Source organism: Hippoglossus stenolepis, chromosome 1 (assembly GCF_022539355.2).
Source record: "Hippoglossus stenolepis isolate QCI-W04-F060 chromosome 1, HSTE1.2, whole genome shotgun sequence".
NCBI lineage: Eukaryota > Metazoa > Chordata > Actinopteri > Pleuronectiformes > Pleuronectidae > Hippoglossus > Hippoglossus stenolepis.
Window position 1 is genome coordinate 11,872,167 of NC_061483.1, and position 22,954 is coordinate 11,895,120.

Below are 22,954 nucleotides of genomic sequence, written 5' to 3' on the forward strand. Positions count from 1 at the left end.
TGTTTTTTATCTTTGTTTTTATTGATGACTTTCGGTCTACGTGATATTTTTGGGTTAGCGTAAGAACAAGGGACAAAGCCTAAAAGCCAATGTGTCCCACTATAAGCATAAGGTAGGTAGCATACTATCGTATCACATTATACATTCACCCTCACATAATTAATCAGAGCAGCATGTGGCAGTATGAGGACAAAAGGAAGGGAAAATTTAAGCTAACATCTCAGTCCATCACAGGAGGGGATGTGAAAGAAAAAACATCACTACCGCAGTGTTTCAAATCAGCAAGTGTTCCCATTAACTGGTGAACATATATAGGCTGAATTTGTTAACGGTTTCAAATAAGGACATGGCTGGCAGAGCTTATGCCACCTTTATGTTGAGTTGGATGTAATATAACATTCATTTAATCAGGTATTCTCATTGATTAAACTGATAAAGGTTTATATATAGGCGAGTAGCAGAGATGGGGAAGATTCCCATGGTAACGACTTGAAAGTTTTCATTCCATCTTATTAAACAATGATCTCTGGCAGATGTGAGGCATCGTGTTTGTTGATGAAAAAAATCCATTGGCCATATGAAAGCTAGAATACAACTCAAGAAGTCTCGACTTCAAAATTCTACTGAACATTTTTTCTACGAAGTGAACTTCAGAGAGGAGGCGCCGACTGAGTCTGAGACGCAGACATGCCGGATACATGCTGTGTTCATGATCATAAATGTTCTCCGGTTCAATGTTTTATTTCTGGCGACAAATTAGCAACATGAAAAACAACACATCACTACAGCCTTTGCATCACATTGGAGCCAGTTATCTGTTGCAGGGGGTTCAACTCCCTCCTCCTCTGTGACTGTTATGCTTGAGTATCATAGACTGTATAGAAAGATGAACACTACCAATTTGGACGAATATGGGGATGGAGCCGCTGTCGTGAGGTTCTGTTGATGCACATGCTCGACCAATTGCATTTAAGTCTCATCTGTCAGTCATGATCTTTCCCTTAATTTGTATAATAGCTAATTAAAGCCAAACTTACTGGAAAAGTTTGCACTTAAATTAACATCAGTGTGACAAGAGCTACCAAAAAATGACAGAAAACATCTTTGAGAAAAGTTTATTTGACGTGACGTCCAAGTCCCGCACACTAACATGGAGGATGCAGGAATTATGAACCTCGCTTTTGTGGAGCTGTCTTTCATCCATATTTATATACAGTGGATGTGCTATTTACAACTTGGAAAATCGTAATTACGAAAACGTGACCATAACAAGGCAACACCCACCATGCCTAAAATGTCCTTGGTTGAAACCATGAATAGAAACAGCTGCCTTTACTGCTGTAAGTCAAAGTGATGAGAAGTGTTGAAGGCTCGCTAAAGTTGTTGACATTAAAACCAAAACAATGAGCTGCAGAATTTTTAAAATGCTCCACAGAGCTGAGGGGGACATGAAGAGTCGCGGCACCATTCACATTACACCCAGTCATTTCCGTCACTGTTAATATTAGGTTAGATCTGATTAGACCCAATTCAACTGCGATATTGATTCTTGAATAATAAAAATGTTTTGTGAAGGTTGAAGCTGTCAAACATCAGTCTTGTTTTAGGGTGTTTTTGGTTACTGAAGGGGAGAATAAATAACGGTTTAGTTGGTCGTACAGAAACACTGCTGTGGGACTTCAAAATAAATCAAGAAAAATAATTGACGTTTGCCAGAACTTGCAAGACATCATAGCTAATTTAAAGAATGATTAAACAAGTACTGGCCCAGACATATTTATTTTGTATCATTGTTTGTTTTTTTTTCAGATCAACTGTTCCCACAATAAATTTTGAATCTACCATGGCCTTTTAAAATGCAAAAGGCAGAACCAAATAACAGGATTTTGAACCTCACTGTTTGCACCTTATACAGGATGTGAAATATGTTGATTGAAAATTTTACATTACATTGTGAGCTGAAAATCGATTTTAACATCAGTTCAGTCCCGATACGAGATACATAGATTTTGCTCAGAAACTTAGCTAGTAAAAATTTGATGAAATAAAAAAAAAAAAATGTTTTGGGACAAAGACATCAGTCTTATTCAGTTTAATCTATTCTGTATATATGTGTGTGTGTGTTTATGTGTATGTATACTACACACACACACACACACAGACACACACACACAGACACAGACACACATTCTTTATCTATACCACTTATCCTTTAAGGGTTGCAGTGGGGCTGGAGCCAATCCCAGCTGACATTGGGTAAGGGGCACATCCTGGACAGGTCGCCAGTGTATCACTGGGCCAACATACAGAGACAAACAACCATTCACACTCACATTCACACTTGTGTTCAATTTATAGTCTCCAAATAACCTAACAGAGGGAGACATTGAAGTCACGTTTAGTACACCAAGATGAGACAAATTCAGAAAAATCAGATTCAAGTTGCACTTGTCTGTCCTCCACTGTGAACACTGAAGAACTAACATTGTGATGATAAGATGATGAATCATGTTTACGGAGTCCTGTTGTGAGAAGAACGTGTTGTTTTTTTTCTTGCTTTCTCGCATGTAGGTGGTCCTGGACATGACATTTGGAGGTGGTGGTCATGCCAAAGCGATTCTGAACACGGTTCCTGATGTCACAGTCCTGGCCTTAGACCGAGATCCTACAGCAAATTCTCTGGCCCAGCAGTTGGCCACGGAACACTCGTAAGTGATTTAATGAAAAATATCAGCCAGACCAAAACACAAGTTTAAACTACAAGCTGCCAAGACAAATGTTTATCCTATATCATGGCTCATGTTTAACTGTAAGTCTTCACTGTCACAGTTGACAGCTTGACTATTTTGAGCAGTGTTTATAATTCAGTCATTATTTCTCAAAACATACTGTCGGTGTGATATAGTATTGCAGCTCTCGCTGTGTTTCTCCCACTTCTTACCTGGTCCCAATCAAATGCTGCTCACTAAGATACAGCCCCTGAGTTTCACCATCCAATCAAATCCATTCCTCCTTCTTAACTTAAAGCTTTTCTCCCCCCACGCAAAGCTGGTGGGCTCGGCATGTCATTTGTCAGAGTAAGGGCCCACGCCTGCAGTGTGAGGGAGATGCTGCCTCCCACGGAGGATCTATAAGATATGGGGGGGCAGAGAGAAGCCTAGAGAAGTTAGAAAATTGAGAGATAGAGATAGAGAGAGAGAACAGGGAGACATGAGGACACAATGCCAGGGTGTGAGGGAGTGTGTGTGTATGTGCATGTGTGTACGAGCAAGGCGCGGGAGGATGAAAATGAGATGTTCCTAAGACCATGGCGTGGGAAGGAATCCTTTTACGTAGATTCTGGGGAAACCTCTCTCAAGGGAATCTGCCAGAGAAATGTGCCTGTGAGCAGGGAATGACAATTAAAAGAGAGAGAATGAGAACACTGTATTCTGTCAGCAGCAATATACCCCTGCTGTAAACTCTTCCACGCCTACTCGTGATGCAAGTTGAGAGAAGCCCGAGAAATCCAGCAATTAACCAATATTATTGGAAGCCTGAGTAAAAGACCCTGTCAGCCCACGCAGTGCATCCACACAACAGGGTTAGAGGATTTTCTCTCTCTTCTCTACTCCCATGTCTTGAGGAAAGTATAACCTTCTCTCTGCAAACTGTGGAGTGTGAGTGTGAATCTGAACCCAGTTTTAATGTGCATTATACTTAAAAGCAATCACTTATGAAAGTGACCCTCTGTTCCTTAATGATATTCACCAATGTCTTCAAGGGAATCTTTCTCCTGCGTGTTTAGCCTCGCTATTCTCTGCTTTTCACCACTCTTGTTGTTGCTATGACTTCCCTGCTCTTGACGCACCGCAGCAGTTGTGCCCACAATAACTGTTATAAATATGAAAAGGCACCAAGAATAATTGGAAAGTCAAGTCAGGCAGACATTGGATTTACATGTGTGCATGTGCGGGTCACACAGACAGATATAGCATAAGAAATGATACGAACTGTTTTGCATGCACTGTGCACTTTGTTGGTTTTAGTAGAAAACTTTGGCACATAAAGCTGAGTTATAATTTACCTCTACATATTGTGTGTCTTCATTTTCCCTTCGGCTTATTTAATAATGGCAGTTTGTCTATCTTAAGGCTGTAACTATATTTGAATTAAAATGTTTATTTTTTAATTATTATACTTGAACAATGCAAGAAGTGTGCGAGTGTAGTTTATAAAATAATACTTTCATTTAATGATCCATTTTTAAGCAATAAAAACAAAGTGCTCTCCAGTGGTGGGAAAAATTGAAAGCAGAATTAAAACAAATCTTGATAAATCAGGTTGGTCCAAAAATGCTGCTTTCGTTCATGCAATGAACTCTGCACTTTGTCCTGAAATCTTCTGGAGGGGCTGCATGTGATAAGGTACTTGAAGTGCTCCCCCAATTTGTAGGGGAGGATTTCAACCACTACCCCTTGTAACTTCGTTTTAATGGGGCAAGATAAGCCTCGGAAACAAGGGGTAGGGAGAAGGGGTGAAATGGGATTGAGCCTTAGAGTAGCAGACTAATGGTTAAATAATTATAAGATGCCGAAACACACTCAGACCGGATTTAGTTACGCAACAGTTGCAGCTCACATTACAATACACAGTACACCAGCATAATGCATTTGTGTGTGTGTGATAGATATTATTACAACTACCCACTTGTACAACACACAAGACAGCCATTCTCTCTCATAACCAGCTGATTAATAACCTCAATCAATCGAACAGACTTCATAGACAACATGTCGATTTCCATTTTGGGAAATGTTCCTCACCTGCGGCACAACATTTCCTAAGTGTTCCGAAACAAGCTTTCGAATCAGCCCTTTGAATGAAGATGATAACAGTAAACTGGGGAACCAGTGGGAAAGCATTTAACAGATATTGATGGCTTTTCTTGGAGACGTTGGTAAAGCCACCAACGAGAGAGCAGCCATTTAGTCACAAATTCACACATTTCCTTTAGCTTTATTACCAAATGAATAAGTCACAAGGAGTGTTTTTTAATAGACTTTCTGAGGTCAACTGAGGTAGAACAAATTGAACTCCTGAACAAAATGCATTATAAAGACCAACCTGTGTGTTTGTACTGTGTGTGTGTTTTTTTTTCTCTTTTTCTTTTTTTCTTCACGGGACTGTAGATATTTTCATCACCGCTCCCCTGCTGAAAGCAATCAATCAGCATCTTGTCTTAGGCTTCAGTGACGCAGGTAAAGGAACTGAGCAGGTCAACACAAGGGAATATTCCAGGCTTGATATGTGAAGAGGCAGCATCATGTTGAATGAGCATGCACTCAAACTGAGGCTGTGGAGGTTCTTGATGTCCCCACTGAGTGTGCTCTTATTCCAGACGAACAAGTTCATGCCAGGGCACATTCAGTGTGAGGAATATATAAAGGCGTAGCAGAATGTAATGTTATGGGCAAATGTGAATTTTATTTTATGTTTTATGCTAAAATTTATTAAAATACCGTCAAAATAATCTTTGAACAAGGTGACCTGGAATTTTTTTTTGTTAAAAGACTGCTCACTTTTTGTCGACATGTCTTAAATTATTTCATGAGGACACTCAAAGTGTAAATTTGGCGAGTTAATAACAACTTGTGGTTTTGGGGCTTTTAAAACGTATTGTATTTGTTAAGTGCTTTGGCAGGTTTAAAGGAGGCTGTAGTCTCAGGGGGACTGGGGTGGGAAAAATCTTTATGCACCATCAAATTGCCGGATATCCTTCCTTTTTCCGGGTATCTAACAATTGATAACATGCTAATATGTTTCCAGTCAACACGTTCACAACAACAGGAAAATATAAATCGGAACATAATGTATAGATTCTGCTGTGAAATGCACAGTTTTTTAGTTTAGTTTTGTTTTTACTGGACAACACCACTGGCATCGGCCTGTATCATCAAAAGATCTCAAATCATCCAAAAGAACACCTTTGTCTTCAATCTGTTGGCACCTCTTTTTCATCCTGAGAGATTTGTATTCTTCCAGTTTCGCGTCCATCATTTTAGAAATGTCATCAACACGTCCACTCGATCGTTGTGAATTTTTTCGGACATTTTCCTTCTGTAAGCTCACATGGGCTCGTTTGGATATCTTATAGACATTTTGCGCGGGTGCTTGCAGAAAAAGTACTGAAAAATGTCCAGAGCAACTCACTCGGACATCTGTGTTCTTACGTACAGCCCCTCTGGAAAATTTCAGGAAAATGTCTGAACTTCAGCGCATGTCTGAAAGCAGCCTCTGTGTACTGTGGAACAACAGACACCTTCCCCTTTAGTCGTAGATACAGATACAAAACAAGAGCAAGAGAGATAGATTTCAGACCATATGACAGAAGTGAAATGCACTAATCCGTAGAACAAAACATGATAATATCTGGAACGTGATTTAAACAAGACTCACTGTTTGTTCAGACAGGATGCAACAGGAGTTCAGAGGCGGCTCGGCTGCATACAAAGCAGAGTGGAAAGACACAGTTAGACACAAATTTGCATGAGGCAGTGCCACCTGACACAAAGACATGTCCCTGCAAGTCGAAAATGTTTCAACGCGGAAAAAACACTTGTGCTTTCAATGGATCAACGTTCAGACGAGAAGAAAGTTTCGGAAATGACAGAACTCAAGTGTAGTGGTGAGTTTGAAGATCTTTAAGAACCTGGGCTTGAACACAAAAACACATTCCCTCCCCCTCTGCGTGTGTGTTTTTAGCTAGTTTACAACTGTCGTCGGTATAGCCGTTTTCAGACATGACCTCTGGAGGATGACTGAAAAATTGGGTTGGGATTTGGTGAATCCTGCGGAGAATGTCCTGCGTTTTTCTCACATCAGCTCCTTCAGACATTCTGTGGACTTTTTCATTGGGGCCTGGATGGATAGGGTCTGCAGAAAGTCTGCAGGCTCTGATTGGGTCATTTGCACTCCCACATACACGTTCCCCTATGGAGAATGTCCGAGGGATCTCTGGAGTTCACTGCATGTCTGAAAGCAGCTTAAGGTATATTGGCTATAAAAATGTCAAAGTCTTTATGTCTAAAAACACTGTGAGAGTAATTTCACAGCTGAGTGCAGCTGAGGACGTGTGGAATACCATTGTTGTCGTATTGGGTTAAAAACATATGCATTGAAAGTTCTTTATTTATTTGTGACCTGTTAATGGCACTTTACAGGAAATTCAGGAATCACCAAACTTCTTACAGTCCATAGAGGGGAGTATAAATGTCCCAGTATCAAATCTCATGGTAATTCAAAGTGAATAGCAAAGACATTTGACATCAAACCACCCTTGTCCTGGACTTGTGTTGGTGACACCTGCTTGTAACATTATCACAGATATTTCACATATTCTGTAATTTAATATAAAGGCCTCTGTGTGAGATGCCAGAATAACAGAAATTTGCATCATGTCAATGTTGTGGGGTGCTACAACTATAAATAGTGCAGATCTCTTAAGCAATTATGAGCCCACACTTGGACCTCAGCACATACACCACTGAAACTTGTCCTCTTTAATAATATAAGACCTTACATAAGGCATTTATATCTCCAACTCTGTGTCTAAGCCACATAAAGAAGTTAATAATTTAGAAATGTTATGTAACTGTTTTGCATATTTTTAAATACTTCTGTGGCTTACAAAAACACATTGTAAGACGTTGCAGTGTGTAGTGGAAGGTACGTCCATCACCTGCGTGTGGGTGGTCACAGACTTGAGAATTTTATTTCTAAGTAATTAAAAAGTAGAAGTCACTTGTGAAAAAACATTCCAATATAATAGGAATGCAGCCGTGATAGCACTTTCATTAATGATAAAAACTTGTGTGACTGTAAAGGAAAAAACAAACCGCCTTTGAATTGTTATTGCAGCATGGTTGTGCGGTGGTGAGCACTGTTCCCTCAGAAGATAACTGGTTCCAATCTGATTTGTCTTGGGTCTTTCTCTGTGGAGTTTGCACGTTTTCCTGTGTTTGGGTGGGTTTTCTCCAAGTACTCCTGCTTCCTCCAATAGTCCAGTCTGTCTTTTGGCCCAGGGATATGCTGGCGACCTGTCCAGGGTGCCCAATGTCAGCTGGGATTGGCTCCAGCTCCCCCCACAACCCTAAGGTTAAGCAGTATAGATAATGGATGGATGATTAAATAAAAGACACAAAATGATTCATACTATTATAATAATAAGGCAGAAGGTTGTGTTAGACTGAGTCGTTTTCACCTTTTCCCATTCATGCATATCATTTGTGCAGGGTTGATGATATAGAGTAGAAATGCTTAACATAAACTCTGTCCATATCAGTCTGAAGCTAAAGTCTTTTCTAACTCCCAGCACTCAACCCTCTTATACCAGTTAGTATGCTGGCTGGCCCTGACAGCACCACAAGGACGTGGCCTGTCTGCAGTTGCACAGAGAAGGAACAGCCCTTCATAGACCAGCTCACATTCTTTCTGTTCCTCAAGACAAATAGCATTAGGGAGTCAGCTTTAGTTTTATGTAATGTTTATACCCGAGCATTGAAAAGCTCCTGGTTAAGTTGGCTGCCAACGTCCACCAGTCAGCAGAGCTCTGCCCCTTCTCTCCTCTCCCTGTCTTCAGTCTCTGCCTCTGCTGACATCTTCAGTCACCACCAGATGAGGCACTCATTCAGTGTAGGTGGATTATTATAAGCTGCTGGTTACAATGCTATCTGTTTTAAGAGTCATTAGACTACAATTAGAATCCAGAGTGGCTAAAATTTCAAAAATTATATAATAAAAAGATATTAACTCTCACCAAAAAGTTTATATTACAACTTTGAACAATAAAGAGAAAAATAGAAATTTGGGAGGATGGCCAGAGTGCTGTTGAAGACGCAGTAAGGGGTTGTGCATGAGATGGGAGAGAAAAACAAAGCCTTTACTATAGATTTTTCAACAAATTAATCACTGCACATGATGGTGGAAAAGAACAGCAAAGCAGTGAAAGGCCCTGGCTGTGTGGGCGAGATGCTCCCTTGCCATTTTGTCTTCTGTGGGCTTTGAAATGGAGGACCTGACAATTTGTGTACTTCCCTGAATACCCCCAGTGACGCTTGAGGAAGGTGGAGTCATGAAACATAAAACAGACAAGCTTTAAATTTAGTTAACTTTCAGAGAAGTGCCGGAGCCAATCCCAGTTGATATTGACATTGGGCGAGAAGCAGGATACACCCTGGAAAGGTTGCAAGCGTATCATTGGGCCAACATACATAGACAAACAACCATCTATTCTCACATTCATACCTATGATCGATTTAGAGTCTCCAATTGACCTAACCTCAGACTGCATGTCTTTGGACAGTGGGAGGACGCTTTAGTCCCCCGAGAAAACCCAAGCAAACAGGGAAAGACCCTCGAGATCACAGTCGTGTCAGCATATCCCTCAGAGGTCATGACGACCAGAGCAAGACTTCCCTTTTTGGGCATATATTGAATAGGACTCGGCAATAAACAATAGCAATAATTTTCATCAATAGCATTATACTGTATTTTGGAAGCACAGTGAAGTATTATAAAGTATAACATTATATTATCGACTTAAAGAAGAGTTTAAGACCACAACCTTCACACAGGAACAGAAATTAAGATTTATGCTTTACAGAAATAATAATGTGACATTTATAGTGATAATTATTGATATTGACTGACAATTTCTATTTCTATAACATTTATGGCCATATTGCCCAGCCCAAACATTGAGTCCTTAAAACATATATCCTTAACTTTAAAAAAAAAATGGAGGTTATAGACAACGTGTGCTGCCTAGCTTTTGCAGTGGGTTATCATTTAGAGACGTCAATCCGATATGTTTGGCCTCATAACTTGACTGGAGAGGTTTTTCCATATCTTGGAACCACATGGGCGGAGAAGGCTGCAGAGGACCCTCTGCGCCTAATCTATAGATTGTAACTCCTCTTGCTGTCTTCTGCCATCATCTTTGTTCACACAATGTTAAAAGGTCACATGAAATATTCATGAATGTGGCTGGAGGATCTCACTACTCTCGCATGAGGAAGTGACTGAGTACATAGCTCTGTCATAGGCAAGCAAGGATCACAATAGGCTAGCGTAGACATCTTGTTGGCTTCCATCGAAATACATGATTTCTTTAAAAAAGGACGACTGGGAAGCTTCTCATCCTACTAAGAGGTTTCCTTTGGATTGAATATCTTGTCCATGAACATTAGGATAAAAATTACCTTGATTGTCAGATTTTTTGTGTTTTTTCCCGACAGTGTTTGATGCTGTAAACATAAAATATAGAAAGGATTCAACCTTTCCTATGCACAGACGACTTACCATTCCCATTCAGTAGTATCTGTGACCTAAAGATTAGAGAACGTGAAAGAGCAGAGCTTCCCCCGCTCTCATTACTGAAGTCTCGTGGCACAGACTAAGGTGCCCTTGACCACGGCACCCAACCCCCAAACCGTTCCAGTGGAGATTAGACTCTGATTGTACAAAGCCGCCTACAGGATGTTCACTGGCTCCTATTAATTTACTAGGAAATAAAGCAATTCTTTTTTTCTCTCAAACTTAATTTAAAACATGTCAGAAGATGACAAAATCAAACCGATCAAACCAATCATGCATATAATTGTTAGTAAACAAGAATAGCACATAGTAACATAATATGGATTAGATTAATAACGATGATAGTTATCTTTTTACAATATATACTAATATATTTGTCTTTCAGTTCAATTGACTGGTTAAAGAAATCCATCGGTTTTCTCTTACATATTGTTCTATATCAGAATTTATAAAATATTATGAATGTTTTATTCTACATCTTTACAAAAAAGATGTAGGTGTTACTCAGGGAACCATACTTGGTCCACTACTCTTCCTACTGCACAAGAATGATTAACTATTCATAAGGGCATCATGTAACTGTTCATGTTAACTCTTAAATCTGATAAAACAACAATATCTTGTATGTTTAGGGTTGAACTGTAAATATTAAGACTCAATTACATGTCTTTGTTATCCAGGTTTCGTAGTAACATCATAGGAATCACACATATATAACAGTTAGAGTCGGGTCAGGACACATCTTGATCAATTCTTAAGATTCATACATTAATGAAAACAATCCTGCCGTCTGCCAGCGGTTTTAATCTCTTTCCGTCACAGAACGCATTGAACAGTAAAACTTAGTAGAACAATTAACTGTAAAATGTTCTGAAACTCTCCCCCTGGACTGACGGACGTGTAGCTTTATCACAGTGTAAAGAAAAGGGAGCTGCTTTGAATTATAGACTACACAACTCCCTTCTGTATTATTTCTATCAGGGAATAATCCAGCAAAACTTGTGTTGTAACCAGAGCAGCACAAAGTAACTCAACTCATCATCACTGAATATAATAAGGCCTTAAGATGTTTTTTGTGAATATGGAACAAAATTCACTGCAATATTAGAAATAAAAATAATCCTCCTCTTCGCAATATATATAACTTCAGAGTAAAAAATTATCACTATTATAATCAATTATCACAGCTGTTTTGTATTTTTAAGAAATATAATTGTCATTAATTGTCTGTTCATTTTCATTTTGTTCTTATGTCTCATCCAAACTGTTGTTTCTATTTTTCTGAACCTCTATTGTGCAATTTTGGTCATATCTTTTATTCCCGTCCCTGTATTGTTATTTTCCTCTATTTATTTTATTCCCAAAAAATGAAGGTGACCAAAGTTAGATATCTTTCTTTCTTTTATATTCTCTTTTTATTTCTAGTTTCCAACCTTATTCACCTCGCTTTCTGAAAGTATTTTTGACAATGAGCTGAATAACAATACATTTTTACAGTTTTTTTCTCAGCAAAATAATAAAGACTTCCATTGACTAATTCCATTCATATGAGGCCAGTATTTCCACAGCCATTGTGCCATACTCATTGATAAACAAATGTTTATTTGTGCTGTGTTTCTTTCTCTAATCCTTTCTCCAGTGGTCGTGTGAAACCATTGCTTGGACGATTCAGTGAGCTTGAGGTCCTGCTGTCAAATATGAACATTCAGCCAGGCAGCATTGATGCTGTCCTGTTGGATGCTGGCTGCTCCTCCATGCAAATGGACCAGGCAGAGAGAGGCTTCTCCCTCAGCAAAGATGGGCCCTTGGATATGAGGATGGATGGAGAGAGGTAGGTCTGGAGGGGCTGGGTATCCAGAGTCAAATTCCACCAGCACCCATTGGAGCAGTAATGTCAAAGTGCAGTTAATAAAAAGGGGGAGTTATCACACTGGGCTACCAACTACATAGGGTAGAATACTTGAATGATCTCTGCTCTTATTTTGTTGTGACGAGGGTAAATATACAACTAAACCAGTTGTAGTGCCATTTGTAATTTTCTTTTCTAATAATAATTTAACATATATATATATATATATACATAACATGGCAAACTCCTTATTTTATGACTTATTGAAATACAGTAATACACTGCTCTCTCTCAGAATTATATACTTTATATATAGGCTATATTGTACATATAATGTATAACTTGATTGTAGTAGCCATAAAAAGACATTAAAATTAATGAATAAAATCATTTTAATTATCTCATGAATAATTGCAGGATTGTAACTGGTGTGTGATTCTAACACCCGATTGTGGACATGTTATGTACCTTCATTTCTGCCTCTGATGTTTATTAAGCCTATGTGTATATCTGTGTGTGTGTGTCTGTGTGTGTCTGTGCGTGTAATTTAATGATTCCTATTTTCAGAAATATAGACAGATAATTTTACTTTGTCAGCATTTTGTGCAAAGAAACCATTTAAGATAACTCACTTATGAGCATTTGCACAAGCTGCATTTCTCTTTTCATTCCCTCATATTGGATCTATTCATAACTGTCAAACATAAAGCTTTTCGGCTGTATCTCAGAGTTGTCAGGATTCACCACTGTCACCAAGGACGTGACGTCAAGCAGCTTAATTGGGCTTCTCTTTGTGCGTAGGTACCTCGACATGCCCTGCGCTGCTGACGTTGTGAATACCTTAGATCAACAGGCTCTTGCATCCATCCTCACTGCATATGGGGAAGAAAAACGCGCCTGGAAAATAGCTTCAGCCATGGTGAAGGCACGCCGTGTCAACCCCATCACCCGGACACAGCAGCTGGCCAGCGTGGTGGCAGGTAGCTACACACTATCCTGATTAATTCCCTGCAGCATTGTGGAGGCTGTAAGGGAAAATAAAACACGAGTGGAGTCATTAAGGCTGTCTCCCGGTGGGGACGTATTTGTCTCAGAAAATTACGTAGACTGTGATCTCAAACATCATTCTGTTTCCTGCCTCTGTTTTGGGTGCCTGTCTTGCACACCTTCCCTTTGAGAGATAAGGATGAGACAAAGATGGAGCTGGATGTGACTGGAACAGAATGTGGCTAATGCCTTGAAAACAAACAGCATCTCACATGCAGCTCATCTCCCTCCTTCTCCACATTGCATTTTTGCTTTCCTTTCCCCCCCCGCTTTTCAGTTCCTTTTCCAAGCTCACAAATATGCAGACACACCTGACACAAATGCAAACACCCACATATGCTCACACACGACACATTTGTGCATAAAGCCAGGATTACATTGTTTGTCTTCACTGATTGTTTTTTTTAGTTTTTTTTTTTGGGCTGTATGCCTCAAGATTTGAGCTGCTGAACGAGTGAGATGTCATTTCAGTAGTTATTGCACAGAGCAGTGTGCGCGTCAGTGTCACCCTGGGAGAACAGGTGTGAGTAAGAGCAGGGGTTTGATCTTTTTTGAAGAGCAAAACGAGTCACCACCGATGTTTATTTGGAACAATCCAAGAGTTCTTGATTTAGGAAAGTTCCAGGTGTTGCGCTGTTACATGTCATAGTGATACTGACAAGAAAAATGTCCAGTCACAGGAGGAGTGATGTGGACTTATGTGTCAGAGGGATGGAGCGACTGCTCTTGGTGGTATTAAGACACAGGAGAGTTTCAAGGGACTTCGGCGGCCCAGGGCAAAAACCTGGGGGTTCCTAAATCGAACCAAACCGAACACATTTAAGACATTCTACTCTTTAAACAAACCTCTAAAGCTCATTCCCCACTGGTCAAAAAACCCACTAACACCCACTAACATCTGCCTATTTTAACATGTTTACTCACGTTTAGAAAACCTGCATATAGCTGCTAATTTTAGTGTTAAAAAGGTATTAAATTATGAAGCTTTTGCCTGAAAATTACTGGCACGGGGCCTCATAAGAGGGTTTCTATCCATTGTCCTATACAAAGTCGATCGCTGTGGACTAACCTAATCAGCCGTTCTTGGGGGCCCCCTCTCCGCTCAGAGCCCCGGGGTAATTGCCTGTTTTATACCCCGTTGCAACGCCTCTGTTAAGATTAAAAAGTTACTTTAGTCACGCTTCGCTCTCCACTCATTTCATTATTTTTTACACTTGAGGTTTTAATGTTAGACATTTCACAACCTGAAATATTTTTGTCGAAGTCCTTTTCACTGGGTAACCTTGGTATGTGATTCATTATTTGAATTAAATTGAAAAGTTATATAAAACGTGGTAAATGACGTAAATGTAAAAAAAAAAAGAAAAAAGGCCATGGATTCGCCATTTCCCACACATGAACTGGTCAGATCTAATTGTGCTACGACAATGTATGCAGCTCACACATCCTCTCACCAAGCACACCGGGGGTTTTCTCTGGGCCAGGTGATGTGAATATGAAGGTGATAACAATGTGGAGATGTAAAGGTGAAGTGAGGGAGGATTTAAAAATAAAACGCCATTAATTTAAGTTGTTAAGCAATTTTTCTGATTGTGTTTTGAAACACTTTGTTAAAGTCGCGTGCAGCAGGGGAGGATCGGTGCAGTTTTAAAGTCAAAGGTGCGTCACATTCACTGGACTTTGCAGGAAGATAACTGATGAGTAAAAACTATTTATAGCATCATCTTCTTCAAACCAACCTTCACTGTGTTTTATAACCTGAAACTTTTGCAGCATACTGAATGAGTTGTAAAACATTTTTTTCTCCTGATCTGTCTTTGAGCAGCAAAATGTCCAAGTATGAGTCATTGTGTTTTGTAAATAAATTTCAAACCATCCTGTATCTGTATAATTTCAACAATTCCTATAGTCCCATATCTGTCTCCAGCTGGGATTTATGTATATTTGGCAGAATTGCTCTTCAGCTGTTTATCCAGTATGTTGCAACCAGCCTAGTCTCCCGAGGAGGTTCGCTGATATTGGCCGATTCTGCAGGACAAAATGTGCGTCCGCTGCCAACGTTTATTGTCAACATGAAAGGCTTGTGATGTTCATGTTGTAATGGGAGGGAAGATTAGGGTGGTTGTGTATTACATTTATTAACCTAACCATAGTTAATTACCTTTGTGAGTTCCCTGTGCGTGTGTTCTTTTCAGGTTTGTTTCAGTATGAGCTTAGTAAGTCACCGAAAGCTTTTGTGACGTTTAATGATAATGAGCAAGATTTTCCTGCCTGATGCTTGATAGATAGATGTGAATATAAATTAATGTGTTTTTGCAGCACATCAACTCAGGCGTCGGTTCTCATCACTGAAAGGTCTTGAATCTCATTGTCTTTCCAAGTTGACGTCTTTGTTGGCGTCTTCTACGTGTGTGGCACTTCTTTTTCCTGGTTATAATATTATTTTAGTTTTTTTCCGTTTCGCGTCTGGCGACATGCTGACAGTGATTCCTGCGGACATTATCCCACTGTATTCTCACATGGGCCCTCTCAGACATTTACTTGGAGGCTGGCGGGAAAAACCCCAGAGAATATTGGAAGCAACTGACACGGGCATTTGCATTCCCACATACAGCCCTTCCAGATAATTTCAGGAAGATGTCCAGACTTCATTGTATGTCTGAAAGCAGCAGCAGATGTCTCTGCCACTGAAAAATCCATTTTAGAAAACTCAAGTAGTTGCAAAGTTCTGCAAAATGGCAATAAAATGAGCCTGTTTGTAAAGATTTACGGTTCTTTGATCACTGGCTGAAATATTTATATATTTATGAATATAAATGTTATAAAAAGCAGCAACTAGCTCCACAATCAGTTTCTAGATCATCAAACTTCCAGCGCAACTTCTTTTGTGAGGACTTGCAAATTAATTACTGTGCAAGTTTGTCATTCATCCCTGATGTGAGATTTTTTATTCTCAACAGTGTTTCAGTTCATTTGTGGCTCAGCTCAACTTCACATACAAAATTCTCTCGTCTATTGTGCTACAGCAAACAAAAGTTGTGTCCATGTTTCCCTGCTCCGTTTACTTATTTGTTGTTGTGAACAAACTCTGTCAGTCCGTTTGCTCAGCCACTAAAACACAGGAGCATGAAACACTGTTGTTGTCCTAATAGCCTCTCGTGACACAAGGGTAGAGCACAAGAGCTTTGTGATGTTAATTCTATACGTTAATACCATCGCAAAGTCGCGTCTCCTTCTTAACTACTTGATTTCCTCTTTATGTACACATCGTAATCTCTTCTTTTCTCCACGGATCTGTCTGCAGGACCTTTGAAAGATGAATTAGAGAGAGAGCGCACGGCTTGGCGAGACCAGAACAGTGGTGGTCCGTGCTGTGCAGGCATCGTATTGATTGCAGTGTGACTCACACCTTAGGCTGTTTAGTGCAGGAGGAGAGAAATGCCACATCACTCACTTCTCTATTTATTGCAGTTTCTCTTTAGGTCTATACAAGTGTCTAATTGTTCCTTGGTCTTCTGTGCGGTGGTTATGACTTGGTCAAGCCGGACCTTGGACTTATTCATATAAATGGAATGTTTTCCTAACTTCACGGCATATTTGAATCAATTCTCAGTCAGTGTTTTGGCCCTTAACGCTGATATCCACATCTCATTCATTCTGTACCCTGCATGTCGTTTTCTTTCAAACTGCTTCACACTCTTGTAAGTTCAGTTTTCCTGTCTTCTGAAGCATTCTCTACATTTTTCTTGTACATACATTCGGAGGGGGAATCTCTCAAATAACAAGCGGAGAAATTAAAGGTTTTGCATGAAAAATATTCTCCATGCACAATTGGTCAGGAGTATTAAAGAGAGAGGTTGTGGTGAGGGGGGGGGGAACATAAATCACCCTTCATTTTACAGAGCGCGGGTCATGACCGAGTGCACCAGCCAGAGAGCAATAACTAAAAATAACTCAATATTTTAGTTTTCCTTTCTTTTTTTAACAGTAACCAGGGTGTGGAGAGAAGTTGTTTTCAGCTGAGACAGATTTAAACATTAACTCTGAATCCTGTGAACTGACAGATCACAAGAGATATTCGGCTGCTTTTACCTCAGTATTTTATTGAGACACCATCTCCACCCAGAATCTGCTCCCCAGTCTCTGATGGGCCTGCCGCTCCGTCCTGCTGCAGCTCGCTCTGCACTGCTTCTGTTGTGCTTCATCTTGCTTTGTCAATCCATCTCTTCAATTAATGATATAAACCACAGGCACACCAGGTTGTTTTTTATACAGAAGCATAACTACAAGTCAAAGGCGACTAAATAATTGTTTTCATTCAGGATGTTTCATTACTGTCCTGACTAGTGAAGTTTACAGTTATTTGAATCTGTTTGTGTGAACCACACACACCACACAGTGAACAAGTGCTTAAATCACATAAAAGTCTTTGCATGTCTTCGGGCAAACGACGCATTATGAAGTTAAAATCACGTTGCTAGCCGATTAGTCAGTCGGACGTTTTTTTCCTTCCACTGTTTATCTGTCACTCATAGTGGATCATGATTATTCATTGCTGTTTACTGCATAACTTGAATACAACTTTTAAACACGACCTAATCTGTGAACATTTTGCACCTGAGTCGTGTCAGGTAGATTTTCATCTGCAATGATGGTGAAGACAACAACTCCCATGATCCCAAGCAGATTCACAATGTCATGAAACTGGGTCTTTTTTTATTTGTTTTAACTGAGACCCGCTAACAGCTGAAGTTGCTTATTATAGTTTATACATTTTTTCACTCTTACAACAGCCAAACTTTTGTTATGTTCTTTCTACAATGTAAATAAAATGTTCAGTAAGATTTTCTTAGGATGCTAATGCTAACATGCTAGTGATGCACAAATCAGTTTTTTTTTAATACTCATTAATCCACAAATGACACAGAATGAAATATATATGTATAGTAATAGAAAATGTTGAGCATCAGATTGCATCCACGTTTTACAAGATTAACTCAGTCTTTGACCATTTTTCTGTCTCTAGGATCGTTTCCTCCCGCTGTTATCTATGCTCGTAAAGACCGACTCCACCGACCTGCACATGTGGCCACTAAAACCTTCCAAGCTTTGCGAATCTTTGTGAACGACGAGCTGAACGAACTCCACGCAGGCCTTCGTGCTGCCCAGGCAATCCTGAGACCTGGAGGACGTTTCTGCATAATCACCTTTCACTCACTAGAAGACAGACTGGTCAAACGTTTCCTCCAGGGAGATGATTTGTCTAATCTAGATCAGTATCACTTCAGCCCGAGGAAACAAGCTACCAGGACGGCAAAACTGGGGGAGGAAAAAAGAGATGGTGGAAGTGTTCACTGGCTTCCTCTGCGGAGAAAAGTGATCACCCCAGAAAAGGATGATGTGAATGAAAATCCTCGAGGACGCTCGGCTAAACTCAGGGCAGCGCTCAGACGGTGATTACGTGACGTCTCTCTCATTTCAGCTAAATGTTTGAGGAGAGTAACTCTTTACTGTTAATAATTAAAGCAAGTTCACCAAAGAGTGTCATGCAGTAACGTAGTAATTCTGCACTGCATTTGTCTGCTGTTTCTTATAATCTTCTCTGTAAATGCAATTTTTTTTCTGCAAAAAATCTTATTTTTACAGTTTCTAGCTTAAGCCTCATACAGAAGAGCGATTTAATCCTGGGAGAGGCATGAGTAGCTTGGTTGTTCGTTCCAATGAACACACCTGGTGGGTTTTGTTTGTGGGAAGCCAGTGAATGTTGTCGTCCTTGATGCTGCATTAGTGACTTCTTCTGGTTGGTTGAGGCACTGATGGGGTCGGGGGGACTCTGGATAAAGGAAAGAATGAACCTCCCACACAATATGGCCACCAGTAGCAGCTCAGAGTTTTTATTTTTCAGTTCCATGTTATAACAGAAATAACTGGCGACATCATGTGTCTTTCTCTTACTCCTGCTCAGGTTAACAGTAAATGTAGAGCAGTGACAATTACTGTTGGATATGGAAAACTGGGCTTTCCACTTTTGTGTAGTCCAGGCAAAATCAAAATAATAAACAAAATATAGATCTAAACTCAATACATGATATCATGTTCAAGAGGCTAAAAATGTGCTTTCTGGGGCCACCATGACCTCTGACCACCAAAATATAATTAATTAGTTAATCAGTAAGTCTAATTGAACATTTGGGCCAAATTTGAAAGGGCTCTCAAGTTGTTCTTCAGATTAAGTGTTGAAGAGGCCAACACATATTTGTGAGGTCCAAGTGACCTTTTACCATCAAATGCTCATCAGGTCATCCTTGAGTCTAAGAAAATGTTGAAGGAAATTTATCGGTGTCCTGATTTATCACAGCGCCTTTGACAAAAAAAATCTAATCAGTTCAACTTTGAGTCCAATTGAGTATTTGTACCAAATTTGAAGAAATTCCCTCAAGGCGTTTTGTCAAGTATCGTGTTCACAAGATTGGGACGGATGGACAGACACCCCAAATGCATAATGCCTGTGGCTGCTGGTTGTCGCCAGTGCGGAGGCATTTAAAGTTTGTAGAGTTTAAATGATCAATCCCATTAAGACATAGTCATAAATAAGCAAGAAGCAGATTGTGTTAACAGTTAAATATACGTTAGTGTTGGGGTTAGGGCAACCGCAGGGTAGCAGTCTGTCCTATCACTGAAAAAGTGGTAGCCCCAACTGTGAACACAAAAGTATATGAAAGTTGGTTTAAGTTTGAGACGTTTATATGAAAATATAAATCTATATAATAAAAAAAAAACTTTTAATACCCAAATTAAAGTATGTGACTGTTTTTGTATTGGCTGCCTTTTGTTATTTACCTTTTATATGAATAAATATGCATAAAATAACATGTTTCTTACAATTCTGTTCATGTATCAAAGCTGTTTTCCGCTATCACATCGAGAACTGTAATGATCCCGCACAATACCCGGCAACAAATAATATTTACTGCATAATTACTTTATTTTGCTGTAACTATTATTATTATTACCATTATTATTATTATTATTATTGTTGTTTGTTACTTTAATATATTTTAAATGTTTTTTTCATTCATAGGCTTAGTCTGCTTGATTTCTGTGTGTTCTTTTGTTTTGTTTGTTTTCTGTTTTTATGTATAATTTGTATTGCTACACATCCAATCTGCTTAGGTTACCTGATTTATTTAAAATTTTAAGTTTGTCTGCTCTTTCTACATTGTATGTCTGTATTGTGTTTTTACGTTCAGGACCCTATAGACTAGATGCACAACCATGTGCTTCTTACGGGGATCCTTTTAATAAACACAACCAAACTGTGTTTGAAGTGACAAATTTGAGTTTACACCGTCAAGAGTTCAATGAAAAAAGGGACATTTGTACGTCTGTGTGCTGCTCTGACACATTTCTTGCACAGCTCATGTTTGACATCACATCAGACGTGGATAAATAGCTGAGCAAATAAGACCAAAACCACTTTATTCATTGACGTCTCTATTTCTCCTGAACGTAGGTTGATGAGTAGCTCAAGTGAAGCCTCTACTGTACCATGTGAATCAGCAAGTGTCAGAAGTGGTGCTGATGAATGAGCTGGATGCTTGTTCCTGAGCATTCTCTCACCTTCAACTGTAAGCAGATGAGGTGTTTAGATCTTTACTATTTGACTTTGACTAATTGTAATTGCTTCATCAAGATTATTAACACTTTTTTCTTGCGTCTCAGTTTAGTACTCTAAATATACCCTCCTTGTTACCTTGGAAACTAAATGGCGCAAGTAACATTTAACTGTGTCTAAAATTATATGCTGTTTTAATTTAATATGAAGTGAAGCCATATCGTGAGTTTAAACGCCCCCCTCCCTTCTGACATGAGTGGATGTTGGTTGATGCAAATCGCCGGCCCTGTTGACGAAAGAAATCGTGACTCTGATCTTTTGAAAACCTTGATTATATTTTACTGCTGAGATCTTTACTGAATTGCACCGTTTACCAAGCAAGACGTGAACCTGGTAAGAAAATAAAGTAAATGTCACACATGCATCCATCCATTATCTATTCATCTTATCCTTTCAAGGGTTGTAAGGGGGCTGGAGCCAATCACAGCTGACTTTGGGCGATAGGTGGGATATATATTTTTTAAAGGTTCAACCTTCACATTTTTAATTAGTCTTTTGCGCTGCCACCACTTTACCCATTATGAAGGATTTGATGTGTGTTTGTGTGTGTGTGTTTCTGTGTGTGAGAGATGGAGAGTTATTGTCTCTGTTAAATGTTTATTATAGTGTTAATTTTAATGAGTCATTAAGAAGGTCAAGTGCTGTCAGTGCATTAAATGGGGTACTGTCACACGTTCGTGGAATACGTACTCTGGTTGGTGCAGCATCGATTCCACACATCACGGCCTGTTTCATGTCTTGGGGAGAACAACTACATGTGTGAAAAGTTGTATGAAGCTATCTGTCCGATAAAGACAAAGGAAAGTAATCACTTGAGGCAAAGATCAGACTTTTAATGTTATCGCCTGTTTCCATATAATTTTATGGAAGGGATGGACATGGCCCGAGGAAGAACCCACAAAATTTCGGAGCGGATCCAAATAAATGGGCAGATAACTCACTTTGGATTGTTTCCAACAGAATTGAACCAATGGCAGTAGCAGGGGTGCATGTGCACGCTCACGCCAACAGATTCCGAGTGGCAGGTAGGCAGCTAAAGAGTGAAAGAGAAGCTACACATGTGAGAGAGGGAACCGAATAGCATTCTACTTACTGAAACTGAGGTCTGACTGCACGTGTGGACAGTAAAAACTTTATGGGCGATACTGTGAGTGCACGATGGCACGATAGCTACTTTCTGACACAATCCAGTTTGAAGCAGAAATCCCAGACGATAGAGGTGGATTCAAACCTGGTCGTATTAATATATAATATAAAGTATATGCAACATACATACGCATTTTTGGTTTCTTTTTTTCTTTTTGATGCTACTACTACGATGATATTTATTTTGAAAATAGTTTCAGAGACAACTCAACATTTTCTCAGCCACACTGCTGTTTGTTGCTCAGCGTAGGAGAAGATCATTTGATATTAAAATGAATGAATTAATGAATTGTTATACGACTGCAAATTTTCCAGCACCATGGAAACGGTGACCTCAGATAACAGCCAATATACAGTAAGACAATGATGCTGTTATTGTAGACTTGGATCGATCCACAAATTGTTGACCAGATACTTAACTAATACCCACTCTTGTTAAATCACTGTGGACAGACGCACTGAGCTTCATCTACCTGCTGAGAACAAACCTGTTAACACAGGATGAGTCTTCATTCAATACAGGAACAAACAAACAAAACCAAATCTTTATTTCACTGTCGGCTTTCTTTCTTTAATTTAAACAAAAGACTATACAACTATAAGACCATTTCTTTATTTTAGAGATCTCTATTGCACGTGAGTGTGGAGAAAAGCTTCATGTAAAAAGGCTTTTACTGCAATATTTTTTACTATTTTAATAATTAAATTTAAATCAGTATTTTTCCATCATTTATGCTAATCGTAGCCTCAACGTACAAAAACTATTATTACAGACGTTTCTAAGTCGAGAGGCTCACCTCAGGACCAGATGCCTTGTAATTACATTATGTTTGCAGCTACGACTTCCTACAATAATTGACTGAATCTCAGCAGGGCTCAGT

At 39.4% G+C, this 22,954-nt stretch overlaps 1 protein-coding gene across 2 annotated transcripts in view; it reads left to right on the forward strand.

Annotated features, from left to right (window-relative positions):
- The window catches only part of mettl15 (methyltransferase like 15), a 41,025-nt gene extending 20,452 nt beyond the window's left edge, over positions 1–20,573 (forward strand). For both annotated transcript variants that reach the window (XM_035155556.2, XM_035155549.2), the window contains exons 3-6: positions 2,572–2,708; positions 11,996–12,187; positions 13,007–13,185; positions 18,279–20,573. In XM_035155556.2, the coding sequence (XP_035011447.2) occupies positions 2,572–2,708; positions 11,996–12,187; positions 13,007–13,185; positions 18,279–18,709 (939 nt within the window). In that variant the 3' untranslated portion in view covers positions 18,710–20,573. The remainder of the gene's footprint in view (positions 1–2,571; positions 2,709–11,995; positions 12,188–13,006; positions 13,186–18,278) is intronic.
- Positions 20,574–22,954: the final 2,381 nt, after the last annotated feature.